The sequence below is a fragment of the Anopheles coustani genome, chromosome 2 (assembly GCF_943734705.1).
Source record: "Anopheles coustani chromosome 2, idAnoCousDA_361_x.2, whole genome shotgun sequence".
NCBI lineage: Eukaryota > Metazoa > Arthropoda > Insecta > Diptera > Culicidae > Anopheles > Anopheles coustani.
This window is the reverse complement of record NC_071289.1, coordinates 86536961-86556989: the sequence shown is the minus strand read 5'-3', so window position 1 is coordinate 86556989 and position 20029 is coordinate 86536961. Positions and strand designations below refer to the sequence as shown.

General features: G+C 47.1%; 4 protein-coding genes across 4 annotated transcripts in view; 1 reads left to right on the top strand and 3 right to left on the bottom strand.

Moving 5' to 3' along the window:
- LOC131265225 (astacin-like) overlaps positions 1-20029 on the bottom strand; it is a 197042-nt gene that overhangs the window by 170260 nt on the left and 6753 nt on the right. The gene's annotated exons all lie outside the window — the stretch shown is intronic.
- On the bottom strand, positions 463-3624 carry LOC131263524 (protein PTHB1). The gene is made up of 6 exons (XM_058265733.1): positions 3284-3624; positions 2745-3218; positions 2550-2683; positions 1371-2482; positions 1126-1301; positions 463-1051 (listed from the first exon to the last, which is right to left on the bottom strand). The coding sequence occupies exons 1-6, from the start codon at positions 3622-3624 to the stop codon at positions 463-465; spliced, it is 2826 nt and encodes a 941-aa protein (XP_058121716.1).
- Positions 11307-14937, top strand: LOC131265226 (mucin-2-like). Its single transcript, XM_058267487.1, has 2 exons — positions 11307-11324; positions 13783-14937. The coding sequence occupies exons 1-2, from the start codon at positions 11307-11309 to the stop codon at positions 14935-14937; spliced, it is 1173 nt and encodes a 390-aa protein (XP_058123470.1).
- Positions 17652-18585, bottom strand: LOC131263530 (cuticle protein 16.5-like). The gene is made up of 2 exons (XM_058265740.1): positions 18511-18585; positions 17652-18399 (listed from the first exon to the last, which is right to left on the bottom strand). Exons 1-2 carry the CDS (start codon positions 18520-18522, stop codon positions 17797-17799), a joined length of 615 nt encoding a protein of 204 aa, XP_058121723.1. The 5' UTR covers positions 18523-18585; the 3' UTR covers positions 17652-17796.

The window sequence follows — 20029 nt, the reverse complement described above, 5'->3', positions numbered from 1 at the left end:
TTTGATGATTGATTTCGTCAAACTTTCTGTAAATGCTTGTAGCTTTATTTTGTAAACTTGAATAAAACATCGACTTGCGGACAGGATTTATGTGTAGAACAATGCTAACATAGCTTGAACCACCTTGTACGATAGCGTGACGTCGTTTTATTTATCGCGTCCTTAGGTTTGGTGAACTCTCTCCATTCGTGGCGGGGCGCACGTACGTACGTACGGGAACAGTGAGTGTTGGCAAGTGGTTTAGGGTGTTACAATTCGCAAAGTATTACTAGCGTTTAAGGACTATGCAGCATAACGCCGCAAAACACAGCAGTAACCCTCGTAAATGGGCGGCAGGAACAGAGAGATAGTGAGTGTTGGGTGGAAAGAATCTTCATGGTTGAGGAAAGTGTGGAAATAATAAATAAATAAAAACACCTTCAACAGTCAAACGTGTGGTAGTGCATGTTTTGTAGTGTCGTTTTACATCGGCAGATCCGAAACCTTCTCGTAGTTCACCCACTCGCTGACGCTCGAGCCGATCTTGAGGGACGGAGATCCGGGAATCGGTTCAGCTGCCTTGTCCTGTTCGCCTTCGTTCTCCTCCTCCTCTTCGCCGTCTTCATTGTGGGCCTCCGGAAGAGACTCATCCTCGAAGTCCACACTGTTTCGTCCGCTGCCGGGTGCCGCCTTCGCTCCGCTTGCCATTCGATCGTTGACGCGTCCGAGCACTCGCACAAGGTGCCGACGGAGCAGATCGTGGCAGACGGTGGGATCGGTTTCCCCAACGGTGCCGTACAGGGTGGCTTCATCGAGTGCGTCATCGATCACCCCGTCGTTGTCACCGCTTGGACCTGGGGTACTGGTTGACTTCCGCAGTGGACCCGTCTGATCGAGGAACCTTACCACCGGGAGTAACATTTCTTCGTAGCTCTGTTCCGTGCTGTCGATGACGGTGCTAGTCAGCAGACCCCGGAGACACTCGAGATACTTACCACCGCCGGGTACGTTGGCCGAATGGGAGTAGCACAGACCGAACAGGTGCAGAACGGCCGTCATATGGATTTGGGACCTGGCGAATGGTACCGAAACATCGAATACGAAAATTAGACGGAGTGGGAAATGACGCCGTATCTTGCGACTCACAGTTTCACTTGTTGCCGAGCGGACTTTAGCTGCTGGCATGCTTTGGCCACGGCGGAGTGGTTTCGTTTGAGCAGCATCAGCGTCCCGTCCAGGGCCCGCAGGGAACGTTCCTGCAGCTTCACGACGAACCGCCGCTCGAACAGTCGCATCTGGCCGGTGGTAGTTTCCAGTTCAGTCTGGCCCAAGGGGAATAATACGGACAGGTTAGTTCTCAGCATACCCGTAGAAAAGCGGTCCCCACTTACCTCTAATCGTTTCAGTTCCTTGCGCAGCTCGTGATGGGTTTGAAACACCTTCAGTAGCTCGTTCACCGAAGGCACTCCGCCAAGGATCACCTTGGGCGGGCGCACCACTCCTCCACCTTCGGAAAGCCTTCGCACGAGACAGTCGAGCCCGAGGCAAAGAAGCGCCAGGTCGTCCGATTGCACCCGGAAACGGTTGGTATTTTTGGCCGCAACAATCGTCACCCTACGCCCGTCGCCAACGGTCAGTGACTGCAGTCCCAGCGCACTCGGACCTCCGGACGTCCCTTCGGAGAGGAACTCGGGAAAGTGGTGTCCCAGTGTTCCAACGGCCGAGCCTGTCCCCCCGGCAAGGGACAGTGTTACCTTGTGCTGGGCTTCCTTCGACGGCTGGCAACCTTTGACGAACAGCCGGAGCGGTAGCTGGGCGTCCCGCTGGAGGACACGGGTGATGCCCTGCTTGTTGGTGTACGAGCAAAACACCGCCACAGTGAGCGACCCCGGGATGGCGGGTTCACCGGGATAGATCCACGCCTGGAGGCTTTCGGTGCTGTGGGCCACGACGTCACGGAACAGGAACGAGTCTTTCGTGCAGCGTACGGCTCGATCGGTGGCCACCGTTACCTGCAGCATCTCGAGGTTCAGCTCCGCTCGAACCGTGACGGATAGTTGGCACATTTCGATCGGCACACTGCTGGCGTTGGGGATGTCGGTCGGATGCGTGCAGCCGGTGATGGTGGCCTCGGCGAGCTCTAGCTGCACGGTGACATCCCGCTCGGCGGCCGCATTGGCGATGCTGGCGTCACTCGGGTCCACGCCGGTACGAATTTCACGCTCCAACTCGAGCAGCTCCCGCTGACAGCGTGCAATCTCGAACGGAGCCAGATTGAGGGCGGGCACCTTGAACAGCTGGGGCTCCGAGCCGAGGTACCCGACCATCAGGGCACCGGTGGGACCGAGCGTCACGAGCGCACCGGGCAGTCCGGCAACGTTGGCCCGCCCGATCGCCACCGGAACGTCCGGTAGCTGGGCGGACCAAATGATTTGATCGTTTTCGTAAAGCAGCAGCGAACCGCTCTCCGACACGACGGATAGAATCAACCGTGCGCCCGGTTCTGGAATCGAGGGAGGAAGCATACATTGCCGGGTTCTCTCCACCGTCCCTTCGGTAGCCAGACTTACCCCAGTACCAGCCAACGACGAACGTGTGAAAGCAGACGGGCGAGTAGTCGAGCTTCTTGATGAAACGCACCTTGCCAGTGTCGGTGACGCACACCAGATTGTTCTCCCCAAGTACGACAATGACCGATTCGGAACTAAAAAAAGATGAAAACAAACATGACAAACGAGCATCGGCGGGCAACTTCCCGTACTCACTTGGAAATCTGGTGAACATTCACATCGAGCGCGTATTCGCCCACGCACAGCGACCAGATTGGGTCGTGCCGCCGGAGCTCTTCGATCGGCTCGGAGATGTCCTGGTAGCGGAAGCACTCCAGGGTCCAGCTCGGGGCCACCGTTACGAAGCAATCCACCCGCGGGAGATAATGTACCGGTGACGGTATGTGCCTGTCGTTGGCCAGGCTGCGCTCGAAGCTGATGCCGTCCTGTTCGAAGAAACGGAGCGATCCGTCGAGATGCTGGACGCACAGGAACTCACGCCCCTTCACACCCCCGAACGGTCCGTGGCAGAGCGAGAAGGCTGGCCTGGTCAACGGGTGGTCGTACAGGGGCACCAGCTTCGTGTGGTCTCCGTGCTCCGCGATGCCATCGACGGTCACGATCTGGTAGATGGAAAGCTTCATCGGATGCAACACGGCCAGCTGCAACCGTGTATCGTTTTTACCAGCTCTGCAACGGGAAGCACAGGAACAATGAGAGCGAATTGAGGCGCAGGATAGGAGGATGATACGTACGTGGTGAACTTGCCACTGGTCACACCGATCACCGGGAACGGGAGCCGAACCTCGAGGATGACATCCGAATGCTGGAACACATTCTCGAACGCATCCGAGTTGACGTCCAACGCGGGTTGTTCCTGCTGGCCGCTTTCCTCCCCGTCCAGGTCGGGCAGCTCCGGCTTACCGCCGGACGGTTGGTAGATGCACAGCTGACCCGTGTGGGACCCCACCACTATGCTGTCCTTCTCGCCCTCCTCGATGCACAGCCGCGCGCAGTGGAGCGAAAAGGAATCGTACGCCGGTTCCACCGCCGGACACTGCGTTTTCCACCAATTACGCACCTTGAACAGAGACATCGCCGGGGTTTCGGTGACACCCTTTGGCTACGGTTGGCACTTGGTCACGACCGCAACTGCAAGTCCCAGTCACTCTTCCCGTCGGTTTTGACAGTAGTCAGCAGTTTTAACGACGATGTGTGACAAGGTTTTGCCAAATGTTTGTGCAACCCCGTTGCCATGGGGATGTGCAACAAGGTACGGTTTCGTAGCAATTTGTTGCGTTTATAGATAGGCTATTGGGCTTGACTAAGGCACGGAGACGTACTAAAGTAGCCTGTTCCTGAAAAAAACTATTTTTATATTTATTAAGTAATTTTTTTATTATTTCACCAATTTCCTCATCTCAAAAGGATTGTAATACATTTTTCCATCATATCTTGGCTTATTAGTAAAGGCTTTCGACAGCTAAACATACTTTTTCCATATGTTGATCAACGTAAAACGAACCCCCACGTGATATGATTGTTGTGTTTTTTTTTGGATTGGAGAAAGCAATACAATCAGAAATAGAGTGATTATTCTATAATTCTTCTCATGTATAGGCAATTGAAACTCTAACATGTAAAAATAATATTATTTAAAGCTCTTTGTTATTCATTTAGTAATCTATTCGATACAAATTTCGGACAAACAGAGCTAAACGATAAAAAATGGTACATTGCATTAAGAAAAAAGAAAAGAACCATGAAGCCAAGCTCCCACAAAGAAACCTGGTCCACTTTGGCCGCCTGCAGCTTGCAGGATTCAATCCGGTTTTTTGATGTACGTGTGCATAATTCGATCAACCGGACCCTATTTCCCGCTGGCTGTGACTCAACTCAACCACGCAGCTGTGCACCGTGCGCAGCATTGAACTTGACCCTGGTGCTTTGCGCTGTCCACGCTCCGTCCTCTCCGGGTTCGGACTTCGATGGCGGAGATTAAGTTACAGATTGCTGCGACCACGCAACGGACGTCAACGTGACTTTCGTTTTCAGTGGCATAAATTTTACGAACCTCGACTACGATGACGCGTGTGAGATCGCGATCGGTCTAACCCACCAAAACTCCCTGAAATGATGACTTCGGACGCTAATAAAATAACCCAACCCTTCATAAAACAGACCAGCGACCTTGGACGAGAAACCCTTGCACCTTACAATCGTTTGTATGATCATGATGTGATTGCGTCTGGAGATTAAAATGACATGTTGCAATAAGGAAATCAGTGCAATAATCGGTCTGGGAAGTAAATAAATTAATCTCGATGGAAGAAGTAGAAGCATCGTAATCATCTTGCGAAATGCTCGTTCTTATATGGCCCTTTGTCCTTTGGTGTAATTAAGGCACAGTATATGGAAAAGTAATCATGTTCAACCATAAATTCCAAGGATTTGGAAGTAAAAATCTTTAAAATATAAAATCTATCAGATTTCAAAGTAACATAAAGATTTATAATTCTGGTTTCTTTAAAAAAGATTTATACTTGCAAAAAGCTTATTGCAAAGGTTTAAGGTTGACTGAAGTTTATAATTACATGTTTTGTTTATTCTTTGTTTTAAACATCGAACTGATAAGGTTTTCGATTTGGAAAAAATGTGTTTCTTTAAAAAAGATTTCAAACCATTCATATTTCGCTTTCGTAACAGTTATTTTCATTCGTTCAAGTAATGATATGAAACAGGACAATCTCCTAACTGTAAATAAAAGTAACAGTACACCTACAAATATTGCAACACAATCTCTCCCTTTAGGTGACATAAGTTTAATTGGATGGACTTTCAAAAAAGCTGCTCTCGTTTTTCACTTCTCCTCAACCTGGGTAAGTTTTTGCAAACAACCATCGACAGAACAAACATCTGATCCTTTAAACGCGCGGCCATTTAGTCGCGCTGAAATATTTCCCCAAATGTCCTCCGTACATGATGGACAATTTATAGCTAAGCCTGGTGCCGGCGGTGACGGGTGATAAATGTAGGAGTTTTGTGTTGTGATAATTGAATCTTGCATCACCGAACCAGGGTACACCGGAGCACCGTATTAATTGGGCAAACATGAGCGCAATAAAAACATAAAGCGCTGGTTTAACCTCGGCCCATGCTGCAATGCTGTGCCACGGTGGGTCGGCTTCGATGAAAGATGAATACTTTTCGATCTTCAATTGCTCTTTCCGCGTGGTGGCAACAAGGCAGCACCAAGTGCACATGATAGTGGAGTCGCTGGAAAAAGGGAGGAAAAACAATAAAATGGCCCTTTCTAAAACTTTCCTAAAACGAGCCCCATTTGCGCCCGGGCGTTGTTTGGCGTCAAGCTGTGTTTGCCCTCAGAATACGATCCGATCATGTACACCGTAGTATGTGGCATTACGTAACGCCAGTATGGGAAATATGGGACCCAGGGCGCCCTCGGAGAGCTGCGATGGCGCGAACGGCCTTTGTTTACGGCGAGAAAAGAACTCATAAAGCGCGGGTGGAAAAAATTAAACGAGCATAGGACGAGTGTCGTGTAGGTGCCGTGTAGGTCAGACAGGCCCTAGCAAGACACGGTTCTGCACTCGGGGGGAGGTTATGTTGAGCGAGAAAACCCCCATCATAATAACACATCCCACGCGCGGGGCCACGCTTCGGGTCGAGTTCTCGAGCCGGCCCGAAATTGATTATGATTTATATTGGACACAAGGAAGGCAATTTCGCTGTCATCTCGCCCGGGCTTCTTTGACGGCGAGCGGCTTCGGAATGCAGGCCATTTAGCCACGGCTACCGGTAGTTAGCGATCTACCGACCTGATAATCTAACCCGCCGGCTCGTGGATCCCCGTTTGCTGATCGCTTGTAATTGCCCCGGTAAGGCTCGGAAAACGGTGGGAAAAAAGTGGATCGGTCAGATTGAACACTTATGCTACTGGAACTATGAGTACCGCGAACGTACAGAAGGATGGTCTTTTGCAATCAAAACCCGTATGGACGGGGAGAATTCTGCCATTTGCAATCGCAATTTGCCTGAGAACGTAGGAGGGGATTGATACAACTGCAATGTCCACTTATCTACCACAGGGTACTCCAGAATGTTTAACATCAAAATATTCTTTTGAGATGTAAAAGAATTCATCCTCTAATTATTTTTCACAGAACGTTAGTATTAGTGAGAGATACCGGAAAATAACCAGTTTTAACTATATGTAATTTTTTCATTTCATTATTTTTAAAACCTTCAATTGACACCAGAAATTTACAACATTTCGTAGCATAAAAATTTCAGTTCAACGTTGTAGTATTCTGATTTGAATACCCAACAAATTCAAAATGTGAAAAAAAAACCTTGATGTACTTAAAGTGTAACAAAAGTGCTAAGTGAGGCAACAATAAAACCCTTCTGTGATTTGTTGACATGTTTGCCAAATAACTATCCAAATTTATTAATCTAGCTCGTATTAAACATTCGATTGAAACTTTAGCGCTTAAATCTTCTGAACATCACCCTGTGACAGCTGCGTCGAAATATGAATAAATTTTTGCTTGTGTGTATGTTTTATAGCACATGTTTTGCGGTAAATCGATGCTAATATAAATTACATTAATCGTCCCGCTCTTTAGGTTCGAGACCGATGGGCATTAATTACAGAGTGCAAAAGGCGACATTGGCAACGGCTTGTGGCAAGAAGAACCAACCACATAGACTCCCGGTAGTATGCGGTGTCCAACCGAACCATAAGGAGGGTTCCGCTTTGGCGCACAACAACCGCGTGCGTACCTCGTCGAATGTTTAATTTATTTGCTTCTGAAGCGGTTTTGCTCCATTTATTTTTTTATGTTTTTCGAAGAAATCAAATCGGTTCCCATCATCATAAACATCGGCTCATTTTAGCACCATCGCAAGCGCCAGCGCAGAAGCAACGGTTTCTGTAGTAGCGTGCTTTTTCGAGAATGTCAACCGGAAGCCCCGGTTCGATGGTGCATGATTTACTGTACGATCGGTCCATCAAGGCTCTACCAAGGTGTGCCCCGTGTGTGGTTGGAGATGGGTTGTTTCTTCGCGTTTTTATGTCGACTTCAAATGCTCATACCCCGAACCGGCCGTCGGATGGCGTTGTAGAATTTCGTATCCGGATGCCATTCGATGGAATTCATCATTTGAGGGTTGCTTCTTCCGGCAAAATGAAACGCAACGACCGTTTGAGATTAGTATCGAAGGAAATGCAATTCCCCACGGTTGGTCGAAGATTTTCTATTAATCTTCTAATTGCAGTAACATAAAATGAAATGAATATTAAACTGTTAGAAAATCGGCCCATGAGCGCCGGGGCTCACCACCTCGACGGCGTGGGTTCGAATCCGGACCCTCCCCTGTACGAGAGGACTGACTATCCACGTACAACAGGGAAACAAGTCTCGTAAGCCCTTAACGGGGCAGGCATGACCAAGAGGTCGTTACGCCAAGAAGAAGATTAAACTGTTGAATAAAAAATAATAACCTTAGCCACAAACTTGCCAACAGGATTATTATTATTAAACAAGCGTTCCCTGTATTATTTATTTTTCTAGCAAACCAGTTAATTTGCTTTATCATATGGCTACAAAAATAATCTTGTGTTTCTATAAAATTTGTTATTAATGTCTCGTTGAGGTTTTCAATTTTTAATTTTTTTGCAATAGTCTTATAAAACATTCTCAAAGCGGAAAAATATGATTAAAGCGCAAATATCAAAAACAAATTATTGACCAAAAGCCACAGTATCTTTATGCGCTTGTTGTTGATAACCATAACAAAGTGAGAGCTTAAATTTTAGTAAGTTCACATAGGATGTTTGTTTTTCGAATCAAGAAAAACCCGTTAGTGTTAAATAGTGTGCATAAAGTTGACCTTTCACTCAACCCTTTTTTATAACCATCTTGATAATTTGAGAGGTAAAATTCGTGACAATCGCCGTGAGGTGAGTGAAAAATTGGTCTCATATCACTTACATTGGTCGCGCGCGCGTCGTGTCGCAAATCTCGTCCTCGTAATGAGCTCGTAATGTATTTTCCACGGTCCCAAACCCGGGGCCGCATTCCCTTCGCGATTTCCACCTACGACTGGCCCACGGGCGAACCGCTTTGTCGTCGTGCTTTGCAGAACAAACAGTTCGCTATCGAGGCGATTTAATAGAGACTAAAGTACCTCGCACCACTTGATCATGATCATCCATCTTCAAGGAGGTTGGTCTGTTGGGCAACCCACTGGCCACTTGCCGTCGTCGCGCGAGCGACTACGTCTACGGCCATGATGGAACGAAAATAAAAGAAAAAAATTGGCCAGTGAGAAGGAAAGCCCTCCCGATCGGTTGGGCCATCCGAATGCATTAGGCAACTTTGGATTCGGTGGCTCATGAGTAGTTTGACGTGACATCTGTCACGTGCCGTTACGCCAGTAATGTGCCGATGGATAATGCATTTTAACACATTCGGTGAAGTAGTTGCTTTTGGCCTGACAATAGAATAAGCCATTGCGCGGTGGGCATGGACATAAGCAGGGGGAGGCAGGGGTCCACAATGCTACACATTATGTTCGCCTTAGTCGGCTCGGAACGGCACAGAATCCCCGTGTGCTCCGTGACAAATTGATTGTCGGCTCCTGCGGTCCCGAATCCGAACACCATTGGAACAACATCCGTTGGGTCGTTTTTGTGGTGGCCCGAGTGATCGAGTGACCTTCTCCCGTACGTATGTGCCCACGGTTTGCGGCCTCCACCGTGGTCGATCCGCCTCAAGACATTTCATTCATTTGTGAAATCGTACGAGGCGATATTAAGACCCGCTTCATTCACAACTCAATACACTCCGACGATCGACGCGATCGTGGTCGCGAACCCGGGGGTGTTAGAAAACGGGAAGTTAAAGTGCAGCTCGGGCCAGTTTCGGTGCTTCGCCGGTGCTGGTGCGCGAAAGCATAAACAACCGTGAACGATAACGATTTTAACGGCTTATGGACACACGCAAAAACACAATTCGGCATTCGGTTGAAAACATTCCCGTGGGGTTAGCTGTTTCACTCAGAGGCTACATAATCCGAAGGTGCCGATGGCTTTGGCTCAACCTCGGTGATGTTTCCGGGTCTGTAGCCGGCCGATAAAGTGGTCTAGATTAAGCGACCAACGAAATGGACCCTCATTTGTAACACATTTGTTCCAAGAGGTTGAGTTTTAGTTTCTCGTTTGTTCTAACGAGACATTTTTAATGGTTGTTATAAATAATAACTTAAATGTTGGTAAAGTTCAAATAGATAAAAAAAAAACATCAGTGCTTGAATTGATATATGAGAGTAGAATACAGGAAACTAGCGAAAACTGTCCAAATTTATAATAAAACAATTTTGAATTAATTACACATTCGAGTTTGGTTGAAAATGTTTTAGCATAGAAGGACCTTTATGTGGTAAGAATAATTTGTGCCCAAGTAAGAGTTTTTTTTTCTAATTGTTATTGTCCTTATACGATTCGTTTGCTCGTTAGAACTTTATTTTGGTATGCAAATTAAATAATTTACGCTGAACCTGCTTTTTTTACCTAGTTTTACCCTGAATGAAATTCGATCTTACTAAGGCTGACCACTAGCATCTCAAATATCAGCAGCCTCTGCGTGATGTCTTTCTTCTTGTCTTGGAACGCACCCATTTTGCTGTAATAATAACGTCGAGGCCCATCTCGACTCCAGGATCCGGTTAAACTGGATTTATGTTCTAAATGCGTGCGAGACGCAGGGATGTTGTTATTCGTTGTTGAAGAAGGAAGTGCGATGTAATATAAGAAGGAAAAATGAGAACTCCAAAACAAGGGCAGAAACATTATTTCTGCACAACGACCGCAGCGACTTCTAGCCATCTGCGAGGCTCAGAGGAGAATCGGAGCAAGTTTTACAAAAAAAAAAAAAACGATACAAAACCCACCTTTTTTCTCACTCTCTCCTTCTTAAGTCAGCGATGAAATGAGAGCATAAAATGGATAAAAAGTGAAACCAACATAACCAGCTGCAGACAACAGGGAAGTATCTCGACAGTACATAAGGAAACCAGCAAGGCGCAAGAATAGTTACAGAAGGCCCCAGAAGCCAACGCTTTGTTGCATGGTCCTAATTTCGCCTCGTACCGTTCCAGTTTCATCCTGTTTTCGTTTTTCTCCACTTGATGGTGGTTCTTGGGAAATGACGTTTTACTTCTTATGAAATTATTCTGTTCATTTGGCAAGAACACACAAATGACGACACGCAACCCATCGCCATTCAATTATACTAAGAGACAAGTTAACATATCCGTTGCATTCGAGTGGACTATCTCAAAATTCCTTGTGTAGAACACTTTCATAAACCACATCTTGGACATACATACACGCACTGATACTTCCACTTGATCGTGGCCACATTCCCACTGAGACTTGGTTTTCTCTATCATGGGGGTTCGTCGCTTGTTGTTGCGTTGCTGTTGTTAGTATAGCTTCTTTCGAACCCCCCTTTTTTCGTTAACAGTAATCGTTTGTTGAGATAGGTTTAATCTTACTTTTTTGTTTCTCCCATTGGGGCCCAGTTTTCCCGGTTCGGGGGTCGTTTTCTGGGCCAAAGACACTCTCCAGAACCCGGCTTTGTGCGGGAGTATAAAACCAAGCTGTGGGTTAGTGGGAAATGCATAGTCAGAAACCAACTGTTCATCATCACGGACCATTCGCTTTCGTAGACATTTCATTTAAGATGTAACATGAAAATGCTGAAGTGGGTAAGTATTTGCTACATGGGAAGATTTTGACACAGTTTTAGACGACTCTATGAAAACAATCTGTAAGTGCTTAAATCGTTTTTTTAAGTTCAACTACTAGAAGACCATAATTGAGCAGCTAACCTTTTCCTTCCCTTTCGCTTTGGCCTCCCTGATTATAAAGCGTAAGTGATTGATCGAAGATCGAGGTGAAAGGATTAGGATGGATGGAAAAGTTCGAAAGTGATGATGTGCCCGAAAAGGGCACAGTGATATTCCAGAGGGGCTTTAATGCTTGGCACAACGCGACTGCTTGGATTTCACGAATCTATCGATGTTGGACGCCAAGATGGGACATTTTTTATATTATCGCATTTATTGATTTTGAATGTTGAGGGCTGGTGATAATTGAAGGAAAATGTTTTGCAAAGCTTTTCAAATGTACTTTAATTTACTACATTCGGTTATAAAATACTGCTTGATTTAAAAACAAATTTTGAGTAGAATCTGATATTTTATCTTGAATTGTGTAATAACTAGCATACAAAACACTAACATTTTTTTCTCAAATCCAAGTAGTTCTTCACAGTTGCAAGACAGTTTAAATTCGTGAAAAAAAATAACGATACGTAACAAAATCTAAAAATAAAGATAATCTACTATTTTAAAGCTACATATCAAGTAAGTTCTCAATATTCAATACTAATTAAATGAAAATAATTATTTTACAATACTTCTTAAAATTTCAGCCTGAACGACTCACACTAAGTGACAGTAGGTTTGAAATTATGCAATCCACCTTTACCAGAATGAGTTCCTTCTTTCTTTCATTTACAAATGACGATAAAATAGCCTTCGCCAGTCGAAACAACTGTACCACTACCGTACTCTTCATGTGTTGCATTCCAGCGTCGCAAAAATAAAACCAACTCCAACCTACTATCGACCACTTCACTTTCCATGCCATACACCTTCCGGTTGGCGGCGCTGACGCATCTAATCAATATTCAAATTTCTCGCTCTCGTTCTTCATTCGCGCCCCGCAGCTGCAAGGAAGGAGCATGAAAATGTCAGCCTGCCGGTGGTTAAAACCCCTCAAACTTGATTTATGTCCAGCCGATTGCCCCGGGTGACGATTGGTGCGCACCTTTTCAGGATGCGAAGAAGAAAGGTGTGTTGGTGCGGAGATTAATACTGGAATGGCCTGCAGTGGTGGGCGGGCTTATGCAAGGCTCGGGATCACTTCTTAGTTAGCTTCACTTCAGAACAGACACGCGCTTCGTTGAGGTGCCAGAATCGAGTCGGGAGTGGACATTGGTCAACGGTAGGTAAGGTAAGAATCAAGTGATATTAAGTGGAGCAACTGAGTCAAGGGCTCTCCTACGAGTTCGTGAGGCCACTGTCGTCGAACTGCACAAGTGTTTTTAATTGCTTATGGAAACAAAGCGTCCCCGTGAGGTGCACGACTCAACTGCAATTACCGGATAGAGGGATCCACACTGCATGGATCACCGTTTTGTTGGCAGCAAAAAACTGCTCCAATTTCACGACCTGCCCTTCCATCTCCTACTCCAGCAGGGTGGGACGCCCTTACGAGGTCCTTCGCTGCAACGGCCCTAGATCCGTAGCACTCTCCCTTTGGTTGACATGGGTACGACAGAAATGTCGTACCGATATCGTGAAACCATGAACTTTAGCGGCTCGATTCCTTCGGCGAACCGAACCGGACGGTGCGTAATGTAGGTCGGGTTTCGGGGTAAACTTGCGAGGAGGTTGAGTCTTTAGGCACGCGTTCGGTGGGAGAATAAAACCACAAACCTTTCGGTGTTCCAATGTGAGTTTCCCCCTACCGTACTGTCGAACCTCTTTAAATGCCATCCCCATGGAAGAACTACTTTCACGCGAAGCGCACCGGTTGGAGCGCCAAGGACACACCGAGGGGTCCCCTCACACAGGGGGGACATCTTACGGCTCCAACGAGGAAGATCATTGAAGCGCCTGCAGCGTCTTTGCAACCGACCGTGAGCGGGATAAAGTCAGTGAACCAATTTTTTCCTTTTCGTTTTGGTTGGCGTTTTTTCGGTTTCGTCTCTGTAAGGGCGAATCCTTTGCGTGTGTCCGGAGGAGCTGGTCCGAGCGCGAGTGCCCGTGCCAGTGAACAGCGACGTCCGGAAGAGGCAAGACCTGTTGTTGCTGGCTTGTTGCTATAAAGATTGATATAAAGCCGAGCGCTTGTAGGACGCGTGCCGCAGTCCATAGGAGTAGTGCCACAGGAATTCGTGCTATCAAAGATCACCTAGTTAAAGATCAAACGTGTCGTTCTAGCAGCGTGCCCGTACGCGTGTATTCTAGTCTGAAGTCTGAGGTCCAAGCGAGAGAGTGATGACGTCCGTCGCCACAGTGGTACGTTGGCGCTTGCGTTGGTATCAAATGTCAGGGAACTGGTTTACGTTATAGAACGTTTCTCTTCGTGTTCTAGCTCGTTCTGCTGGCCGTGGTGGTGTGCGGGATAGGGGGACAGAACGCGCCGCAGGAAGCCAGCACGGTTGCTCCTGAAGATATCTTCAGTCTCTCGGAGGAAGACTTCCAATTGTGGATCTCCGGACGTCAGCCTAAGGCATGGGGAGGTTCGGGCGAAGGAGCTGGATCTAACACCGTCGGGACTACGACCACCCCTCGGACTACTGCAGCGTCCGTGTTCCGTACCACCTCGACCACTCCGAGCCCCTCCACTGCGAGTACCACTGCCGCCCCGCAAGCGACCACACCCAATCCGCTGGAGTTCTTCACCGTCGGGTCACCACCGGAATCGGATGGGAAGTCGTGGTTCGAGGGCGAGGAAGATGCTACACTGCGGCCCGACGTTCTCGGTGACCAGTTCCGACCGGCCGGCGAAGACTTTGCCCAGTGGCTCGATCGACAGATGAACAAAGTGCAGGAAGTGACTTTCACTCCTCAGACGACCTTGACGGGCGACCAGTTCCCGGGACTCGTCACACGCTTGACGACGGTCCGAAACCGGATTCCCACTCCAACCACGTTCGCTCCATCTGCGGCCGATGCCGTCACTCTGCCTCCTCCACCTGCTCCTTCCCCTGCATCCACCTCCTTCGCACCGCTACCTCAACTCGAACCCATCTCCCCGATCGTCCCCAGTACGACCTTCGGAGGGCAACCAGCGAACGGTGGTGGACAACAACCTGTCGATCTTCAGAAGTGGCTTCGCGATCAGCTGCAGCTCTCCCAGTCCCTAACGGATCGGCTCCTGGCCCAGTGGTCCCCAAGCGGGGCCTTCATTCGCACCGATGGTCATCGCTACACACCCAGCGCCGTGTCCTATCAAACGTCGGCCCTCATCCATGGTTTTCAGGGAGTTTCGCACACCGGGCATATACGCAACGAACCTCCACTTCCCTTCCCGGGAACGTCGCACTCCACCGACTCCTACCTGAGCCACCAGAAACCCGCAGTCCAGCCGGCACCAACTCCGGTTGCTCCTGTCGTGCCGATCCGACGCCTGCAACCAACGGCCGCGCCGGTGTTCTTCCCAGCTCCCGGCAGCTACTACTACTCCGCCCCATCGGTGCCGTTCGTGGGTCACTACCGAGCGCCGGTGGTGATCAACTACCACTAACGTGGTGCTGCAGACTGGATTCGAGCGCTTAGTACGCTCGTACAGCGTTTTACATCTCACCTAGCAACCACGGCAGTGTATGTAGAACATCAAGAATGATAGCCTACTGTAGAGTATTTGATGTTGAATCGCAAAACCCACAAGTGGCAACACATACAGGTTAGTAGAAAAATCATCACTTTCTAGGATCTACTAGAATGAAAGTTGACGCATGGATGTTTGAAGTAGAGACGACCAGTTGAAATGTACAGGATAAGGTAGGCTATGATCGCTTTTTCGCATCAGAAAACGAGCGCGAATCACAAAAATCCTCGCAAAAGTATGTTTTCGACCGGAAAGCGATTTTCCCCTATTTTTACTTGCACCCCTCGACTGGTCGTGCCTACTACAAACATCCACGCGACAACTTTCATTCTGGTAGATCCTAGAAAGTGATGAATTTTCTACTTACCCGTTTGTGTTGCCACTTGTGGGTTTTGCGATTCAACATCAAATACTCTACAGTAGGCTTTCATTCTTGATGTTCTACATACACTGCCGCAGTTGCTAGGTGAGATGTAAAACGCTGTAAATGTTGCTCAATAATAAGCGTTTACATTACTAAACACACTGGTTACTGGTTTTACGTTTATTTTACAGAGACATCTTTTTTATTTAAATTTTATTTTTTGTATACGTTACACTGACCTTCGAATAAATGACCAACTTTTAAAAACTAATGAGACCCTTCAAGTGATTCTCACGTGTGTTACTTCTGTCTTATACACTGATGCAAACAGGCAGAGGGAACTGTTTGTATCTGTACCGAAACTCAAACATGTTTCCGTATTTTGCACCATTCAAGGAAAAATGCTGCAATATGCAATATCTAAACCAATAAAAAATATCCTTGTAAACAAGAAAAGCATTACAAACAGTTCGATGCTTTGAAATGTTTGCTTAATATCTTTTTATAGAGAAAACTCTCCAGAGTGTTAGAGACAAAAACCTATAAATGTGATTTCCATTATCCCCCATTATTTACATTTTGAAATTTTTCGAGTTTTTCCACACGCTTTTTTTTACGTAGGTCAGTATTTTTCGCGTTATTTTCAGCATTCTATGATCTGTGATTTGTTAGGATGAGAATTGTAAAAAGAGATGTTTTGACTAACCAAAAAATTTTTGGTGTAAATTAAATCAAATAAATCAACAACAAAATAATCAACCAGAAAACCCAGTGCATAAAGCTCCACATTCCCCTACCAGACTGTTACCTTTACGCAAGGATAGCGTAAGTGGTTTCACCTGCCGATAGAAAAGACTCTCCGTTGATTCGACGATATCAATAAATAATGAGGATATTTCCCAATTTAATCGTAACTCTTTCTAAACATAACTCTATCGTATTTATAGTGCGGTAGAGGTATACGTAAATCGGAAAGAAAATAAATTACCTTAGGTTTAAATTTGATTCTTCACCTATGCACATTTCATCAATTGGAAAACAAGAAGAGAAAAACATTGTAATGTACTTGTGGACTGCAAATATCTGTTAATGGAGCATCTTACATGCGTTCCGTAAGAACGGTGAGATAAAAGTTATCGGTAAGAGAAGAAGTCACTAGCTTTTTGCATTGAAGTAGGTACATTCTACGATCATTCTAGAACCAGAAAAGAGAAATGAATCGTTTTTTTATCATAGTCTACCAATAAGTGTAAAGATTGAAAGAAAAACAATAAATTTTACACAGTCCACTCAAGACGAACTTTGATCGGTTTTTGTTTTTGCCTGTGCACCGTAAACAGTTTGTTGTTTGATTTTGTAAGATCCCCCAAGAACAAGCAAGGTGTGATCCCGGCTTGCAAAAAAACGAGAGAGAAAGTTCCAACTTACGAAAGTACTACTTTTTCGGGCTAGAGTGAGCTTTTACAGCGTGCTCTCTGGAAATACTCTCTCGCTTGCTTACGCTCTTTTTACCGGTTCGTGCTTTGCACGGTCGTTTCTTTCGTTATTTTGGGTATGCCAGTAGACAAAAAAAAAACAAAAGGATGCATTTTGTTTTGAATTCTTATCCGTTTATTCAATCGGATAGCCAAAACTTATTTGGAAATGCACATTTAACCGCGTTGTTACCAGCTTTCTGGCCTAAAACACCAACACTTCTGTTTTTTCTTCTTTCACTTCCGCTGGAGTTAATTCCAGTAGGGATCTTGAATCCAACGTCCTGGGCCTTCGTAAGCCAACCTGGAGATGGCCATATGTCCTTCTTTCTGAAAACACTACACAAAATCACAATTTTACTGTTCAAAACGCGCGACCGAACTGTAAGTTCACAGACTGCAGTTAGTTTGAAAATTAGACTGCGCTGCAAAGCCTGCTTTGGCAGTTTTTTACTCGCGCCGATCGACCCAAAGTACGCCGTTCATCTGTATTTCTCCCGCACAATTCAACTCATCGTTCGATTCTCTCTCGTGCAGGCTATCTTTTGCTCACCTCACCGCGCTTCCCCACGTTTCAGCCTACCGCAACGTACCCTTCGCCTACGAAAGTACACTCTCTTTGCTTGCCGGGATATTTGCTTCATGAGTACGAAAGAACACTGTTGTTCTGAGACAGTCTCCATCAAATGAGATACGAACGATGTTGCAACCCCAGCTGCCTCACTCAATAGTGTTTTCTTACAGAAATAAAACATAAAAAAGTCGTGCATGTAAAACTTTCGAAACTCAGTCATTTATTCTTCTCGCAGCAACTGCTTCTCTCATCTTTCACCGAAACAATCAAAAGTGAACAAAAGAAAAGCAGCGGTTACCGCCGGTACCATCGGGTGAGGGGGGAAAGTCGTGGAAAACGGGAAAAGCGCGACAGTCGAACACTTAGTGGTACTGGTTGGCGTAGACGGCCGGGGCGGCGTACACCGACGGGTAGCTGCTGACGTAGGCAGTCTTGGCCAGAGGAGCGGCATACGACAGGACCGGAGCCTCGGCGTAGGTGTAGGCAGCCTTCGGGGCGACAGCCTGGACGTAGGTGGCCTTCGGGGCGGCGTACACGACCGGGGCGGCGGCCTCAACATAGGTGGCCTTCGGGGCAGCATAGACAACCGGGGCAGCGGCCTCGACGTAGGTGGCCTTCGGGGCGGCGTACACGACCGGAGTGGCGGCCTGGACGTAGGTCGTCTTCTCCACCGGAGTCGTCACGACGGTCTTCTTCACGGTCGGGGCGTACACATGCTCCTGCACCTTGGTATCGTGAACGACGGCCGAGCTGGTGTGGGTCACGCCGGTCGGGACGTGCTTGAGCACGGTTCCAACGTGCGCCACGGTCGGTTCCTCCACGATGCTCTTCTGGTAGGAGATCTCCTTCTGCGCCACCAGAGTCGGGGCCGCCACGACGGTCGAGTAGGCCAGCGGGCTGGAGTGGACGACGTGCGTCGCCGAGGGGGCAGCAGCGGCAACAGCGAGAACAACGGACAACACCACCTGAACAGGGGGAAAAATGGGAACACATTTTTAATTTTCACAAACACACGCGAATAGCGCCCTCTGGCGGAACGCTGCCAAAGTGCGAGATCCTCCCCGTTCGATATTTACCAATCGGAACATTTTGATAGATTGTTTGGGGATTGTTTGCTTCTGAGAGGTCTGTGTTGATCACCTGAATGAGGTTCGGCTTTGACTGTACCGTCCCAGAGCGCCGCTGACGCCTTTTATATGACCGTCGCGCAAAAGTACTCCACCAAGCCCCCGCGGTCCAAGCCCAAGCCAAGCCAAGCGTCAAACGATCACGTTCGCTCCATCGCGGCGTACGCTCTCCCAAACGACATGATACGCCAGAAGCATTCGGATCTCGTTGTTCGGAGATTCATGGCGTGTAGTATTTTTTCTTTTCCTTCACGGAACACACACACACACACACACATACGCACGGACACGGTTATACTCGAACACCTCCGGCAATTCTTCGCCGTTGAACCATTTCCGTGTGTCGCCTTGTTTTGCAGCACAATTTTTAGTGAACGGACCCAGGGGCAGTAGTAACGAAAAATCCGCGGCCGGCAGTAGTCATTAAGATTATTTTTTGTCTTCCCTTCCCGGGGCTCAGATTAGTGCTAAATTCTACCCAATGCCCCAGCGCCAATAGGGAAGGATTGTGGTCACTTTTTTAGTTTTACTTCTTTACCCCTGGAAGAGGGAGACAACGGCGAAAGACTTTGAATATGACGGACGACGGGTTGGACATTTCGGGCAATGTTAAGAGTTGCGAGTTGTTTTTTTCTTCTTCACTTTATCGTCCGTACATTTACATCCCTGTTTCGAGCCATTTATCGTACCACGCCCAAGAAGGACACGCGTCGTTCGGGCACACTTACTTGCTCGCTTGGGATCCCGACAGCAAGTTTGTAGCGTGTACGGTGAAATACCTGTGGAGGTAAATGGCACGGGACATTGGCCTCCCGTTACACAAGCTTCCTTGTCCAGGAGCAGGAAAGGGGAAGATAAACGCGAACACGCAAAAGGAGAACCGAACCCACCAAAGGTCCAGAACGAATCGTACGTTCATTTGGATTTGGAATCCCGACGTTGAGTGCCGGCTTCAGTGTGGTGGGTGGAGCTGGCCAGATATTCCCAATTAAGAGAAATGTCAATGGCTTTTTCGTAGTGTGCTAGAATTATCTCATCGTAAAATGTCAAGCGTACGCGGAACAAAGTTGTTTGTAACATTCCCTTAAGTTTCTACTTCTTTCCAAAAAAATAGGAACATTCATGGGAGAAGAAATTCGTTTTTGGGCAGCATCAGAACAAACGAAATTAATTTATTACAGGCATTAATGTGATTCAATAGTATTTGTTTTTGGTAATTTTGTTTATTCTTCCGTTTGATGTCCAATGAAAATAAAAATTTTACTCCATGCATATCTCTTTCCTTTTCCTTAACCCGGCCTTACCAAAAACCTTCAACATCACCCCGAGAACAGAGCAAGATGCGAAAGTAAATAAAAATAACATACGTACAATCCAATGTTACACGAAAGGATGAAAGTAAATGTCGCACAGTTCAATTTAAGAAACGACAGTGAAAAAGAATCGAAACGAAAACAAATACTCGAAT

Coding starts and splice junctions, on each gene's coding strand:
- LOC131263524 (XM_058265733.1), bottom strand. CDS start 3,624: ATGTCTCTGTTCAAGGTGCGTAATTGGTGGAAAACGCAGTGTCCGGCG. Junction 2,483..2,549: donor CGTCGTTGGCTGGTACTGGG/GTAAGTCTGGCT, acceptor CCTCGATTCCAG/AACCGGGCGCACGGTTGATT. Junction 1,052..1,125: donor GCTCGGCAACAAGTGAAACT/GTGAGTCGCAAG, acceptor ACCATTCGCCAG/GTCCCAAATCCATATGACGG.